Source organism: Pempheris klunzingeri, chromosome 11, assembly GCF_042242105.1.
Source record: "Pempheris klunzingeri isolate RE-2024b chromosome 11, fPemKlu1.hap1, whole genome shotgun sequence".
Lineage (NCBI taxonomy): Eukaryota > Metazoa > Chordata > Actinopteri > Acropomatiformes > Pempheridae > Pempheris > Pempheris klunzingeri.
Window position 1 is genome coordinate 13055147 of NC_092022.1, and position 17249 is coordinate 13072395.

At 42.2% G+C, this 17249-nt stretch overlaps 1 protein-coding gene across 1 annotated transcript in view; it reads right to left on the bottom strand.

The window, feature by feature from the left end:
• nav1a (neuron navigator 1a) overlaps window positions 1-17249 on the bottom strand; it is a 64914-nt gene that overhangs the window by 16347 nt on the left and 31318 nt on the right. Inside the window, exons 5-6 of the mRNA XM_070838804.1 lie at window positions 6095-6233; window positions 2478-2781 (exon numbers count right to left, since the gene is read on the bottom strand). Of these exons, the coding sequence (XP_070694905.1) occupies window positions 2478-2781; window positions 6095-6233 (443 nt within the window). The remainder of the gene's footprint in view (window positions 1-2477; window positions 2782-6094; window positions 6234-17249) is intronic.

Here is a 17249-nt window from a genome sequence, read left to right on the forward strand (position 1 = left end):
TTAGACCTAAATGAGGCCCGATTTATTGACATTGCATGTGGAAACAGTGGAGCTCACAGCTTGACACAGCGGCATGTGTAGAAGAGAATGTGAATCTCTACATCTCTCGATCCAAGAGGCCTGCAAGAGAAGGAGGTCCGAACACACAGGAAGACTTATATTTGTATATAGTTGTAAAGATACAGTATAACGGTGTTTATTTGTATGTGAGGTCTGTAAACATTTATTACAGACAGGTGGCTGAATGTATTCGCAGGTGTGTGTCTGTGTGTGTGCATGTGACAGAGAAATATGACCAGTCAACAGATGTTTGCTCAGTGCTGACAGAATGATGAACACCTGCACTGTGTCCCACTTCCCCGCTCCATACTAATTCTAGCAGGTTTGCAGTGTGTTCACACCAAGAAAGTGATGAAATTCAACATCCAAAAACGTTATCCTTACTACCTTAGTTAGCACAAGGAAAATAGAGGTGATGCGCACAGCTGGAAAAGATTAAAACAAATGGTGGATGTTGGTGCCAAGGCTCCACCAACATCTCAGAAAACAAACCAAATAAAGTATTAATTCTTTGGGAAAACATTTAGTAGTCAAGCCAAGTCAATTTTATTTAGCTCCAATTCACAAATTTGTCTCGGAGGGCCTTAAAGTCTGAACCACATGCAACATCCTTTGGCCTCAGATCCTCAATTTAGATAAGAAATACCTTACTATACCTAATACCTATTACCCATAAATAAGCCCAATAAGTGATTAAAGCAAAGTGTACAATAAAAACTGTGTAGCGATAGCTGCATATTGAATCACTGTCAGTGCAAAATATTGAATACTCATATCGGAATGGCTTTAAGTCATTTTGTTATGGAAAATTACAAAATATTTGTTGGCTCCAGTTTTTCATATATAATGTTTTGCTGCTCTTCTCTATTGTAAACTATGTATGTTTGGTTTTTGAACTGACAAAACAACCAATATGATTTTACCTTGTACTGTGATACTTGCGACAAGTGTTCAGCAATTTTCTTACATTTTATATTATCAACAATCAATCAATAAGTCATATATCATATAATTGATTAAATAATGCTAAAAATAAATGTCCACTGTTGCTCTAGATAAGTTGCCTATCTTAAACACTAATTACAAAAAAGTACACCTCATGGTTAGTATATTGCACAAGCTACAGTAAACACACTAGAGACTAAGTATACAGAATTGAAATGCTCGTCTATACCTGGACATGCTGCTCCTTCAAAGTACTCACACTCTCCGCATCTCCTTTAATGCTGCAAACATGCATGCATGCGCACACACACACACACACACACACGCACACACACACACACACACACACACACACACACTCCCACCTCAGCAATGAACTGATCTAAGGTACAAACAATAAAGACTCATATTATCTAAGACTGTCTGCCACTCACTTGGTTAAATTCATGAGCTCCTCCACACTGATGAGCTACAACAACCTCTTCCAGTCTGATTTCACTTGACTTAATCTCCTGAATAATTAGAGTTACAAACTCAGTGGCAGGTTTAGTAGGCTTGATGGCAGATTCATACCGTTCACATCAATAACAATAACAGCCTGGCACACAGATCACAGGCTGGTTCCGCACACTTGTTTGGCATATCTGTCATTTCAACAGCTGGCAAAGCAAACACAGGACAGACCCACAGAAAGAGGACTGTTTACACAGACACTGCGTATCTAGACTGGCACATAACACATCAACTAATGTCCTGTTGTTTTGGTATATGTGTGTAAAAGTGTGTGTGCATGTGCTTACGTAAACAGCACACAGATGGTGTGCTTAAAAGGCAGCTGCACAATCCCCACTATTGTGCTCTGTGTGTGTGTGTGTGTGTGTATTAAGTGTGATGGGTAACACTCTTTAAGGTTGGCACAATCTCAGACGTGTAAGCACTGACACACACAAACACACTATAGCAAACACACACTGTCTGGTCCAGTTGTTTTGGGTACAAGGCCTTTATTTAAGTGCTATAAATTGTCTCTGTCCGGCACAAAAATAAAGCTTGGATAGGAAAGGCTGGACCAATAGGAAGAAAAAAAACACTGTTGGTCAGTGTGTGTGTGTGTGTGTGTGTGTGTGTGTGTGTGTGTGGTTGGCTGGCTGGCAGGAAGAGAGTGGGTGGTGATGGGCGTTTGATACATGGCACCACTCTCTAAAGACCCGGAGGGTGGGCTGCAGCTGTGGATGCATGTGTGGGACAAAGACAGAGTGTGTGTCTGTGACTGTGTGGGTGTGAGACTGCCAGAGAGAAGGGAATATTAAAAGACAGCCACAGAAATGTGTCAGTCTGCTCAGGTTATGAAACCATTTCAAGGGTAGCTATATATATTACACCTCACTGTGTGTGTGTGTGTGTGTGTGTGTGTGTGTGTGTGTGTGTGTGTGTGTGTGTGTATGTGCTTGTGTATGTATCTGTCCACTCACCTGCCACTTTCAGCCCACTCTGAGAGGTGTGTGTGATTGGAGATGTGACTCCCACAGGTGGATTTCTTCCTTTCTTCAACATATTTCCATGACCCAGGGTCTGAGGTTTCTTCAGTTCGCCCTTTCCCCCTTCCAGCCCCTCCCCCTGCGTCCGTGTCTTTTTCCATTTATTGGCTGATTCAGACTTGAGACTTCCCGTGTCGTAGACGCCGCCGCCTTGGCTCTTACGGCTTGGTTTGGTATCTTCAGTGTCCCAGGACAGGCCGCTTTCCACCAGAGATCTTTTCTCTGCATCCGTACGCATCTAGAAAGAAAAAGACAGACAGATGCTTAGAGACACCATGTCAAGATCTTACAGGACTAGGAGCCAATAGTTGTTTGTGTGTTTCTGGCAGGTTGGTTGCTTTACAGGCGTGACTTTCCCTGCCTATCTAAATGTAACCGCCTACCTTAGCCCACTTAAGTTCAGCTTACGACCTAAAAGCAAAGTTTAAAAGAACAAACTCAAGCATCAGGCAACTGGGCTGCTAAAAAATGAGAGAGAAAACAAGCTTTTCTGATCTCACATAAAACTGCATTTGGCTCCTGTGGTGACAAAAGTAAATGGGAGGACTCACACACATTAGACACACACATTAGAATTGGAGCTCTCTTGTAAGATTTGGCATTTTGATGGTTTACATTGATCTTTAAATTCCTGACCTGCTGAGGTTTTGGTAGATGCAGCGACTACCTTTGCCATTTCCATCTGCTGATGAAGACTAGGTGATATGCTAAAGAGCTCTGGAAAAAGTCGACCCAAAGTTGGGATTGTTTAGTCAAAATACATTTTTTAAATTTTAGCCATTCAGACAGTATAATACAGATAAGCAATGTCCTTCTGTGTGCCGCTGCTACGTTTATAATAAAACACTATTATTACTACAAATGACTATCCCATTTGAACCTAACCTTAACCTTCAACAGCTGTACTCCATGTTTGTAATCCTCCAGACTTCAACCCAATATTACAACTGTTTATTACTTAAAAATATTGTTTCACTTTGGTGGATGATTCTGATTAATTTCCTGTCATCCACCAACGCAATCCACATCACAGTTAGCTTGGGACACTGGGATGAATGAGCCAATGGAAGAACTCATTGGACAGTCCCTTGAAATCAGCACTTCAGCGTACATCACTGGTCACAGTTTGAAAAAAGGTATTTGATGATGTGTGTGGACTCAGACGAAGCCTCAGACTCTTCCTCATCTCGATGTCTTCTGAGCACAAAAACATGTCTAACCGAGTCAACCTTAAACACATTCACTGATGTCTCCCCAGTCGAAAAAAATCCTACTGTATGCTCTATTTGAACACTTCAAAGCAGACAGCAGGGAAAGAAACTATACATGTACACACACACACAGCACACTGGTACAAAAATTAAGAGAAAAAAAAACAGATCGGGCACAAAGACTCACACAGTGACCACACAATGCAGCCTAAACATAATCTAATGAGTCAAATGTTAAACTAAAGGAGATGTGAGTCAAGGTCGTCTGTCTGTGTATGTGAATACATGCAATACACAGTCGCTGGGTAAGTAAGTATGTTTGTTTATGGGAGTCTACATGAGGACGGACATGACTAGTTTTCACAGAGGCAGATTATTCTCCCCCCTGAAGCAGACCAACAGTTACACAATCCATCAGGAGGTGTGTTAATGTGAAGCTAGGTGTGTGTGTGTGTGTGTGTGTGTGTGTGTGTGTGTGTGTGTGTGTGTGTGTGTGTGTGTGTGTGTGTGTGTGTGTGTGTGTGTGTGTGTGTGCATGTGTGTGTGTGTGTGTGTGTGTTGGTTCAGGACATTGCACCCAGCGGTTCTCATGAGGACTCATATGCTGAATTCCTTTTTTATTAAAACCAATAGACCCCATGGGCAGGTTCACATCGCATGAGGAGGAGGCATGCGTGCATGTGTGAGTGCCTCTGTGTGTGTGTGTGTGCTGTCTGTGACTAGACCTTGTTGATAAAGCATTGTCATTTCCTCACACACATTCCCTGATTATTGAAACAGGGGACGACACTGTGCTCTGTCCAGATAGCCAGGGCAGAACATGGATTACAACACATAGGCAGACAGACAGTATGACAGACAGACAGACAGACAGACACACACACTCACACATACAAAAAGCTAATGGGAAAACAAGGTGTATCAACTTGTATACTTGAACACACCTCCATGTGGAAAAGAGGAAATCTATGTTTTTGTACCACCTACATACACCACTTCCTGGCTTCGATTATCTCTCCCTCAAGCATGTCTTCTTTGTGCCTTTTCTTCATTAGCCTTCTCTCATCCACCCTCATATCCTTGTTGAGCATATTACACAACATGTGGGAGAGATGAGAAATGGACTTTTAGTCAGAGTTGCCTTTGAGGAAATTAAAATCTAAGCAGCAAAAAAGGGAAAAGGTGGAGTGTTACAGAGGAGAATGCAGAGAAAGACAAAGAAATGGCTTCAGGACACAGAGAAACTGATAAGGAAAAACATCAGCTGAGAATGGTGAGAGAACAGGAAGCCATGTGCATTAGACAATGTGGGGAGCATGATGATGTGATGGTTGGTTGCCATGGTAATGATGCCATGGGGGGTAATGGTTGCTATGACTCCTGCGACTAGGCGTGGAGGGAGGTGCCCTGGTTCTCTCGACTCGCTGGCCAGGAGGAAGGACTGCAGATGGCCTGTGTGTGTGTGTGTGTGTGTGTGTGTGTGTGTGTGTGTGTGTGTGTGCAGATGGCCGTGTTCTAGACCTGTCCTTCACTATACGGGAAGACAAAGACAAAGACCCGCACTCTCAGCATCCCTGTGCTTTGGTTGCTATGGTTACGCTGATTCCCTCTCTTCCTCTCTCTGTCTCTCGTTGTCTTGCTTTCTCTAAAATCCCACTACATCAGTCACATAAACTACATTGCGGAGGTGTGACCTACATCAGACACTCTGGGAAAACACACACACATACACACACACTGTCTGGAAGCCACACAGCTACAGATGGATCTGAAAGAACCTCAAGCAGAGCTGCAGACAGGATTTTAAACGCACTGAGGTCATGAGTCCCAAATCCTGCACTTTGGTATATTGCGACACTAAACTGTACTCACTACATTATAAAGTCAGTCAGGCTAATTATACTACTGACCTAGGCAGGTCAAAAAAACGCTGCATATATAATAGTCCCAACCTCTAAAACAGCTATGACATGGCATGCGAATTAAATTTCTGGAATAATACATTTTTTTGTCTCGAAAGACCAAAAGGGAAACTTGTGGAACGATGCAGCTGTCCAGCGTGCAGTGTGATGTCGCATCAAGCACTGGTCGCTGCAGATGTGATAAATATTATGGGTGTGCTTAGAATACTTGATCAGGCTTTGTCTCTGATGCCAATGTCGCACTGCCTGTTGTGTGTGTCTTCTGTACCCAGCATGTATGACATAACATTCAGCACCTCATCAATACCTTACTGGATTACCACCCTAATCAATAGTATTGTAACAAAAACGCACTGCTAATCCAACTGTGTCAGACAGGTGTGTGTGTTGTGTGTATGCTCGTGTGTTTGTTACTTACCACTATGGCTGAGTTTCTGCGTGAGCCGATGGGAGTGGTAGGAAGGGAGTTGAGAGTGGGACTCGTGTTGAACTCTTCAGAGCTGAGGTTGTCTGAGCCGTCACTCAAACCGCTGCTGATGGAACTGCTCTCATCCCAACTAAAAGAAACAGACAAGACAAAGAAGATGTGTGAGATAAAATTTGTATAGTAAAGCACTGATTTCCAACCAGGGATACACATACCCCAGGGGGGATCTTCTGCAGCTATCATATAGTAGAGTAATTTAAAAAGATATAAAATAATTACTTAGAAAATATGTATATACGTATCTACTCTAATATGCTGCGATTGGGTGTGTGAAAATTTGTTAACCAGCAAGCAGAGAAGTCAAAACAGGTTCAAATAGTTGGCTAAAAAGATAACTAAATTAATGGATAACCATTTGAAATAGTTACTCACTAACTAATGGATGGTACTTGATCAAACCAAGCTAATCATTGACGGTTCAATTACATGAAAACATTTTGTAACAATATCCACTTATACAGTTTTAAGTAACATTCAGTTTGAAATCATTTCAAATGATTTGCTAATTGATGATTGCTTGGAGCACTTGACAGGGCTGAGGGGTACATCTTAAAAATAGGAATTAAAGCACCACATCTTGTAGTTATGTGAATGATGTAAGGTCCCTACATAACAAATTTGTTATCAGATGTGATCAAAAGTGTGTTTCATATGCCAGCTTATCTATGTTGAACTTGCGGAGTTAGTGTACGGCAGTAATAAGATTAAATGCAGACAGATGGTAGATGTGTGCTCCTATTTTCGGTGGCAAGTTTGAGCAGATTCTCCTTCAACTGATGAACCAGAGTTTAAGTCCTGATGCAATTAAGCCTCTCTCTTCCTGAAAATGTCCTCGATCAAAACACTGAATCCTTTCCAACTTGAAGGGCGGACAGAGGCTAATTCTGTCTCCTTGCACAGATCAATCAAGTATCACATGCTCTCTTACCCAAGAACACCTGACAAAAGCTGTGACATCTGCGACAGTTACTGTAAGTGGACACATCCTCCAGTAAGATAATACACTGCATGAACTATCAAAGATCCACCAGCTCGGTTACATCAGCAGTTTATTCGCTGGGCTCCATGTCTTCCAGTTTGCCTTTTGATTAAATATTCATAGACGCCGACCTCATTTAGAACGCTGCCTGCTCCACATACCTAACTTTCACAGTGCAAACACTTGGCAAACAGAAATTCACAGCACTCCCAACATCATCTCAACCCACACGCACAAAAATAGCACTGAAGAACATATACACTGATGCATGCGCCCACGAGTGCATGCAGGCGGGGAGTCTGTGCCAGGACTATGAAGTCTGTCCGCTTGGCATCCATCTGCTGAGAGATTTTTCTTTTCCCCCCAAGAGAAATTGTTCTGAAAATCCTAAAATAAACCAGTTGTGGGTGTTTTGACAGTGGTTATCTAAAACAATAACAAATAGACATCCTACTTAAAGTTCTATATTATATTCTCTGAACATATATGTCTTGAATATCAGAAGTCTGTGATGTTCAGTGCATTTCAGGAACTATTTCATGACTATTTCACTTGTAAATGTTGAACATTTACAAGTGCATAGAATAACAGATGAATCTGGAGAGCTCAATTTACATACATTTTTGTACTTGTGTCTTTTAGAGTGGATTTTAGTCTTTCACTCTTTAAATGTTTCACTTTATTAGCCCTTCCTACAATTTGGCCGAAAAGTCAACTGGGGAATTTCAAGGCTATTGATACACTTTGCTTTTAGGCTCTTTTTTGCATCTGTACCATTAAATTTCTCCATTGCATGTTGTTGAATGACAAAGCAAGCAATTCAGTTTCAATTTTCCCTTCAACAAATCATGTTGGATGTGGTTGACGTCTGACCATTTCCTATCTGATAATAAACGACATGGAATACTATATCTACAGTAATATGACCAATCAAGGCGTATAAACCTCAAAAAATAATTGGAACAAATCTGTCATCTGGCTCAACACATTGACTTGTAGGAATGAGGAAGGGGGAGAGTGGCGGAGAAAAGGGCACATCTGAGAGGTGTGTTTGGGTATGTGGTTGTGTACCCACATCTGCTTGTATACATTATGTAGGTCATGTTGAGGAAGTTAGTGGTTGGGGTTTTTCCTCTTATTAGGGTCAATGGGTCAGACTGATATCACACTGTACTGTAAAACAAGTTGAGAGGGTGGGGCTTGCCTAATGAGGTCATGTATACTGTGTCACAGTGGAGGATGAGAGAAAGCGGTGTGGGCCTTCCAGTTGGGTGCCTGTATGGGTCACATCGTACCCTGGGGGACTTGACGACAGGGTTTGGGGGGAGAGGGGCAAAGGGAAAGCCCTCCCTGTCTGGCCTGTGGATATATAGACACAAAAAAAGAGCAGCCGAGATTTCACGTCTGAGTGTTATGCTGCCTTGTCTTGCCAGAGTGGGATTATGGGCACATTTAAGATTGGACCGGACATATCCAGAGAGCCAACCTACACTTTTTGTCTCCATGCGAAATGCTGTAAAGAAATTAAACTTTTCATAAAACAAAAACTAGGTAGTAGGATTTGACAATACCACTTGATTTCAAAAAGGACATTCAAAATGATTTCTAGTGACCCATTTCTCTAATTAACTTCTTCCATTTTACATTAATGTTTATAAGTAAAAAAAAAAAAAAAAAAACGACACCTTGAGCTCATAAAACAGTTTCATAACAAAATATGCAGTTTTAAGACTCAATTGGAGATTTAACAACTCACTCAAAGGGATGTTTTTCTATAAAAGGTGATTTACTCACTGCTACAAAAATACACAAAGGAACTAATAAACTGTGAGCTCATCCAGAATGGATCTGTTTCAACCCAATACTTCATTTATACCTCATTGAACAAAGTCATTGCTGGAAGATAAACCACCTTTTGGGAGACACAACTGCGTTTTAACATCATCAGCACCTCTCTGGTGCAACACCACTCACTATTATTATTCACATCAGAGATATCTGGGTGTCCTCCAGTCATTTTGGGAATGATAATGCTCTCTCTGATGAATAATTCAGATCTGATAGGAAACAGGACAAACACAGTCTCTGCTGGTTTTGGTGTCACTCACAGACAGATGTGAAAACAGGATCCCGTAGAGGAGAGAGGCGAGGTCAGCGGTCAAACAACACAGACAGCACCAGCAAAATACATGAAAAAATATAAAACAAAGGATTTTATCTGATTTATCAGTGAGATAATTTCTCACAAAGGGTCGGAAAAAAACATATTGAGCATAATACCATGATCTGGGTGAATACTCGATTCTGATTGGCTGCAGGGTGAAAATGAAATAAGCTTTATACAATAAAAGTCCTAAATCCACCAGGCAGAAGAGTGACTCTCCATTAAAGGCTGCTTAAATGAGACTAGAAGACGCCATAGTTGCTCAGAAAGCTACAATAATGTGGGCACCAAGAGTAACATGAGGCATCGTAGAAAGGTTTTGCTGTTCGTTTTTGTGTATGTGTGTGAGTGTCAGTGTGACTGTCCTGGCAATAAGTCAAACTGCCTTCAGCTTTGATCTGAAGAAATGATGTTGTTCAGTCAGACTTCAATGACCCATGCTTCTCTGATCTGCAAGTATGAAATCTTTTCTCTAGTTCCAAAAGATCTGAGAAATTATCTGCTGAAGGTCTCAAGCCAAGTCAGCCCAAAGGTTTTTGACTAAAAAAGAACTGTCTTATATCCAAACGAAAACTTGATACCCTCAATCAGTGTCTGCCAATGTGCGGCTACACCAGATTCATCGTCATGTTATGCAGTTTCCTTCTGTAGTCATCTATCAACTCAAGTGGACGAGATAAAAGGAAGTCTGAGCTTGAGAAGAGGGTGATGAAACACAAGGATACTCAAGAAAAAGGTAGAGTGGCGTGTGGCAAGAGCAGAAAGAAATGAAACGACAAGCATGAAAAAGAAAGAGCTACATCGGACAGAGGAGTGCTGTTGATGACACACAGAAAACCTCCTCAACATCTGATGCACTCTCTCAAGAGGATATTCTCTTAACTCTCTAAACTTCCACCTTGCCTCCTCTAACTCAAACCACTCCATCTTTCCTTCCTTTAAGAGCAGCTTCTGAAATCTCCTGTTATAATATCTCCTCGCTCCACCTCATCCTTCTCATTCTTTAGCAGCAGCTGCAGAGACAGGGGGATAATATTAGCACCCAATTCATCTACATCACCCCTGTCACGCATTATAGTGTCTCATGGGAAGCGCCATTTTAGTGTGGCCACTTTCCTGTCACATTTGTATTCATCTTAATTAGCCAAATCTACAGTATATGTTCCTTTAAAAAGCAGAACAACACCAGCCAGTGACAGTATTTTAACACATCCTGGAGAATCTGAACTGCTTGTCAACATGCAACATGTAATGAATGACGTTACAGTTCAATGAAATTACATTGTTATTGTGAAAACCTTGGCCATAATCCACATATATATGTCCTTTTGATGGCATTTTAATTTCATTGGCCTTATGAAAGGCCTTGTGACTTTAGACTTGATCTCAAGCTAAAGAACACAGCTGGAGGGAGAGGATCAGGACAGTGAAAAATGGTACCCCTATGTCTGTAATTTCATGAGCAAAATGAATATCGATATAGATTTGATTTAGGCTGCAATAAATGTCAATTAATCTGAGATGCACTCGATTAAACTCATTCTTCACCTCTACCTGACCGAGGACTTTTTTTCTGTGCACCATGTGCAAAATGCGGCATCCAACTGAGCTGAGAATATGCCACATGGACACACTGTATTCTGTCATCCCCAGCCAGCTGAACACAAGTGGTTTCCTACTCTGTCTTCAGCCATGAAATTATAACTGCACCTCGGAAAAAAAAAAGCCACGAGTCCAGAGCAAACTTAGAATTCATCATCTCTCAGAAATTGAAATAGTTTCATGCAAGCTGCAGAATGTTTCAAATGGTTTGAATATCTCAGTTTCATTTTTCAGACTAATGAAGGTCATGGTGGTCAATATAAACAACATCCTCCTTTCACAGAGACATGATTTCTTTGTTCCTCGTAGTCTGCAGAGAAGATCAGCACACCCACGCAAACACTGAGCCTCGCAAACTATCAAGAGAATTGTTGAATAGCTGCTGCTGAGCTTAATAGTCTGCTTTTATTAACAGGCTTCTGTTCTCGTCCACTATTCAGACTATGGAGCTAATTGCTCTGATCTCAACGTGAATGGTCTTTTTTTGCTGCTCATTATGAGAGCTCTGCAGTCCCTCCTCCCTCTGTCTCCTCTCCTCTCTGAGGTAGTGGGATTAGAGAAAGAAAGTGAGAGAAATACACAGTATCCATGAGGAAGAAAAACCCACTGCAAACACAAAGCAGCTTTGCCTGTGGTTTGTTGGAGCAGCGCTTGCAGGGAGTTGGAGTCTTGCCAGGCTCGGGGAGCAGACTTAACAGTATTGGTTGATAATCTGTTCAATCTAAACAAACATTTGTTAAAACTGCATGGAGGCCTTTTGGAGGAATGAGATGCTGGACCTTACTGCACGCACAGAAGATGGGGAGTGATTGTGGAAGGAGACTTACTGTCCTACACAGAAAGGATCAATGAAAACCAGTTAAGTAATTATCAATAGTCAATGCACATTATGGAGAGAGTTAGTTGGCTTATGCAAAGCCTGCCACTACACAACAGATCAATGGCAAGGAGGAGCAAAATGCCATTATCAATCTTGTTATCCAAGTATGTGTCACTTTGCAACAAAATCATCGGACCAGCAAGGTGAGCTGATTATGATTGTTTCGTAATGTCACCTTAAATGTTCTTTGAAGAGTTTTAGACCTCTAGAAGTGCAACAAAGCTGTCTCTCCATAAACAGATACCGGTTTTATCTTGTACATGTGCACAACGACACACAAGTCACAGTCCTACGGATGGTCTCACTATTCCACTGACCAACAGGTGGCGGTGACGGGCCAACGCGCCAGCAATTTCAGTGAAAAAGAGGATCGTAGTATTCAGCTAGTAAACATTCCTAATACATTTTACGAGGACAGAATGCACTTGACGTATTCCTCCAGGATACATGCGTTTTGGTGAGTAACACTGACAGCAAACCTAATTTTTGCGCCTTTGCAGGAAAACTCCTCAGGGCATCTTTAAGCTAGCGACAGTGTCACTGCAATGGAGACTATCAAGAGCTGGCAGGAAATTACTATTAAAGTTAGTTTTGAATGGTAATATGAATAAAGGGATTCAACTCTTTGTACTCTCATGGGGTTAAACACGTTTTATTCGGGGTGATATTTGGATAGTCTCTCCCACTTGTGTAAAAGCATGGAAAGTGTTTCTGCAGCCCTGCAGTGGACAGGAACTTTCCATTCCTATTAAAATGCACAGTGTCACATGGCAGAACCCAAAATGGCTAAATCAGACTGGTTCCTGGTTGTAGTGATGCCTTTTCAGGCAAATGGAAAGTAGGGCACTGCCAGACTGGCACTGGGCAGTCGGCTCACAAACCGGAGGGGGCACGCATTTAAGGTCTGCTGCAGTCATTAGATTCTATAAAGATTAAATAAGTGCGACTGTGACTGGTGCTAGAGATGACAAAAGGGTGAGACACATTGTGTGTGCTTGTGTATCTGTCTGTAAAATTAACTGTTTGCAGACAGATTAGCTTGAAGGGGAAGGAAACAGCAGGTGACTTGGCCTCTGAATCACATGTCCGCACTGAGAGGATGCATCTGTCGATATACAAAAACTGAAATAGATTCAACCACCTTACAGCAGGTGTAGGGATGCATAAACAATGTTATTCGTTATGTTTAGAAAGTCTGACTAAAGTAAGCACTAACCATAAAAAGAAAAATAGAAATTGAACAGCAACATTATGACTCGCTGTCTGCTTCAACATCCTCTACAGGATTTCAGTCGGGACACATAAAAGAGGATGTAAACCCAACGGAACATTTTTTGTCTCACAAATACCCACAATGACACTGATTTAAATACACTGTCTCACAAAACAACATGACACATTCGCAGGGAGGATGAGTCGCCACACCCATCGTCCAACACTGTAATGGCTGCACTAGCTCCTAGGTAGCTTTTTGCCTTGTGTTAAAAAATGCTGTAGATTTGATGTGAGCCCCAGAAATATTGTAATAAAAGCCTTGCCGACTATGGGCACATGCTCACATCAACCTGAGAAGATTGATAGTGAGGGTACATGTAGCTTGTCTGTACAGATGGCTAACAATATGGGACCCTGGACAACTTCATCAGCTTATCACCAGGAAGCACACACACACACACACACACACACACACACACACACACACACACACACACACACACACACACACACAGATCTGTGACTCACCTTGGTAGCTTATGAACATATAGCTTGTCCGAGCAAAGTCATTATTTTTCAGTCAAATGGAGAGCAAAAATAGGATAAGCTGGGATGTTATTGAAATAGTCTTCCTGGCTTGATGAGCATTTAAACATTTTGAGGGTCTCATTGATTTTTTAAGATGCTCTACTCTTCTGAAGAGGATTATCCATCACTGCAGCACCATATAGGGTCATGAAAGAATTCCCTCTGCAGTCCAAGCCCTCATTATACCTTGAAAGCATCAAACTTTGACACACAGGGTACAGTAAAGACAAAACCTTGTGTGAACACTCAGCCACTGCAGACATACTGTAGCTGTGGTGATCATGGTATACATTACCTTTCTGTGATTGTACTCAGGATGCAGGCAAATTGAGTACAAATGTCATTGCAGCTGCTTATTTCCATAAAGTTTCAGCCATCTGCTACAGTCTGGAGTCACGGTATATTATTATCAGAGAAATACTGCTACACCCACTGTGCGGACACTTATTCTACTACTTTTTAATGATGCCATGTTGTTGTCAGGGCACTTGAGGCACCTGTAGAGTAATTAGCAACAAATCTGCCATTAAAAATAGCTTTTAATTGGCTACCCAATTCAGGATCTCTGCTGAGTTGTATTGTTAAACACTTGCAGTAAATCATTGATGAGACCCAATTAAAAACTAGATTGTGCAAGCAGCCTGCCTTTTGGGTACACACTAAACAGAAAAATTAATTTCCTTTTCGGCATTATTTATTATTTCCCCTCCATCCCATTTCCATGACGAAGACTAGAACAATGTGTGATAGTTGCTTGGACAGTGTTTTGTACACACACACACACACACACACACACACACATCACTCACAGCAGTATTTGGGCATTACAGGGGATTACAGAACAGGCTGGAGTTAATGAGCTCATAATTACTGCTAATTCCATCTGCCACCAGGATCAGAGCAGGCCAGGGGCGACAGCTAAGGGTGCAGTGTGTATATGTGTGTGTGTGCGAGTCCATTGAGGGAAATACGAGGTCACATCTCCAAATGGCCATCACCGAGGAGAAACCCTGTTGTGCCTTTGACAGGCAAAGCACTGACAGCAATGGCCTGGGGGTTTAGGACACAAACACACACAAACACATACACATCAGATGCACTAAACTTTCATTGTTCCCTGGAGTGAAGCTTGAATTAGCTGTCAAAAGTGTGTGATGTTAGTAGCTGGTGGGAACGGCAGCTTTGCTCAAGTCACTGCTCCGCTGAGGGTTACACTAGCCAGCTAGGCTACGCATTACTGGCCTTAAGGTGTGCGTCTGTGTGTAGAACAAAGCTGAGGTACATCATTCATCCAAGTTTTACTCGCACAGTCGGGGACACATTCTACGAATGCTCCGGGCTTTCTGGATGGAAAGATAAAGTGCTGAAAGGGCTCTCAAACCCATCAGGAGTCCTGGTCAGTAAAATGTTTTTTTTTTGTTTTTTTTACGAGTGTGGGGGAAGTGGAGATAAATGGACAGAGAGAAAACAGTATGGCTTAATAAAAGGAGAAATTACTTCAGCAAAATTCTCCTCAGACAGCAAATTTATCTCTGAATCTCCTCCTGACCCCGTCCCCCAGGGTGAACGTACGAGGTTTGCTCAGAGTTCAACACATTGCAGATGAGAGTCAACTTGGCTCTGAAATACTTCATCCCCGTGAAATTAAACAGGACAGTCGAAACGGTGGAAGGCTCCAAGCTTCATATAAGGACCTCTGAGTGGTGAAATACTCTTGGAACCAAAAATTGTGTGACTGTTGAGAAGGCTGACTCAGACTGGGTCATCTTGTTCTTCTCATACTGTAAGCCCCAAAAAGGAAAACAGTAGGAGCTGGGAGAGGTGAGCAGATGATCCCCTGAGAAGCACAGACACACATACTCTTTGTATCTGTCTTCACCTTACTCAGCTCAAACAGGGTTAAAGTTTAAAGGTTACCAGCCCCCAGTCTAAACAAAGCTGATTCAGGGCTTTGAATGCAGTCACAACACAAACAATGACTTCTGAACTTATCTAGCATAAATGAGAGCGTGAATTACTAAATGGGAGAGAAGAATGAGAGAAAGTGATTTTATGCTCTTAAGTCAAACCGTGTTAGATTTCAGAGGACATTAAAATGTCTCAGTGCGTTTGGTGGTGACCGGCAGAACTCTTATATGACCCACTAACCCTTGACCCCCAAAGTATCCTGAGTTTCTTCCAAAGTCCCTTTCTTCTCTACAAGAGAGCAGGAAGCAGAAGAGGGACAGCACTCCTGGGACAAGGTGGAACAGCCGTTTAAATCACCTCCATAAGTAGTTCAGTCTGGGGTGCAGTGTGAAGTGCTTCCCAGCCCCAACTTAAGGGCTAAGAACTGGGGAGGAGCTCACAAGGGGAACCCCAGCACTCAGAGGCCCAGGACAGGGGTTGGATCCTGTGGTAGAATTACTTCTGGCCTCCCTCCAGACACGTCAACGACAACAAAACAGAGTGAAATACTATACAGCTAACCTGTTGGGTTTGGGGAAGAAAAAATGCAAAGGCCCGTGTTTAATAGCTGACATTAGCTCAGAACTCTATTAATGATAGGATGGTATTCATTTACAGTAATGAGGATACTGTCAGTGTTTACTGTCAAAAACATCACAATGGGGAACTAACTCCCACACACACACACACACACACACACACACACACACACACACACACACACACACTCATGCACATATAGCAGATGGAGGAACTATGATGTCAGCATGATGCGAGCCAGTGTTCATGGGAAAAAGGGCAGTGGTTCAAGATGGCAACCAAATGCCTCAGTCAAAACAACTGGCACAAACCCGTAAACAACAGTTCAGAGGGCATCCTCTCCCTACGCAAAGAAACTGTCATGTTACAACAGTTATGCCTCCAGTGTTATTGTCAGTTCTGTATTTTCTGATGACAACAGCTAATCAACTAATGCTGCCACTTCATTAAGTGTTAATCTCACAGATTAGTAGAGACAACAGCAGTCAGTTTCCGCATTGCTGTGAGATGTTAGTTGTGCTGACTGGAGTGGATCAGTGGATTGTGGGCTGATGGTGCTTCAGAGGACAAGCAGCATGTCTCAAGTCATTTTTTATGGTGAGAAAAGTTTATAGGTTTAGACAGAATGAGATAGACAAGAAAAAGAGAGAAAGATAGAAGAGTCACAAGGTGAGAACATGTTGATTAAATGTGACTGCACAGCTTTTTAAAAAAAATTAAATCTACCTTCACAAAGAGACTACAGATCTGAGTAGAACAGCACTAAGCACCTGCCAAAGGTTGTCCAAACACCACCTGAACAAAAAAGAATGAAAGGCCCATTGACTGGAGCAGAGATACTCTTTCACTTTCTCTGGCTGAGATAAAGCAGACACCTATTAAAACACACACATTAGTCCCATGCTGTGGAAGGGACAGACAGGTCGCTGGATGTGTGTGTTTTTGCACACGTGAACACATGTGGTGGTGGCCAACAGGCCTAGGGGCGCACCCTGCCCCGATCACCTGCTGTCACTCATAACATGCGCAGTCCGATCATGCCACTTAAAGTTGTTACAGTGAGTTTGGGAGACATTCCTTGCCCTCGGGCTGCTCAAAACACACACTTCACATTCCAGCGAGTGTATTCTGGGGTTCCGCTCCCTAATCCTCCGACATATGCAGACGAACA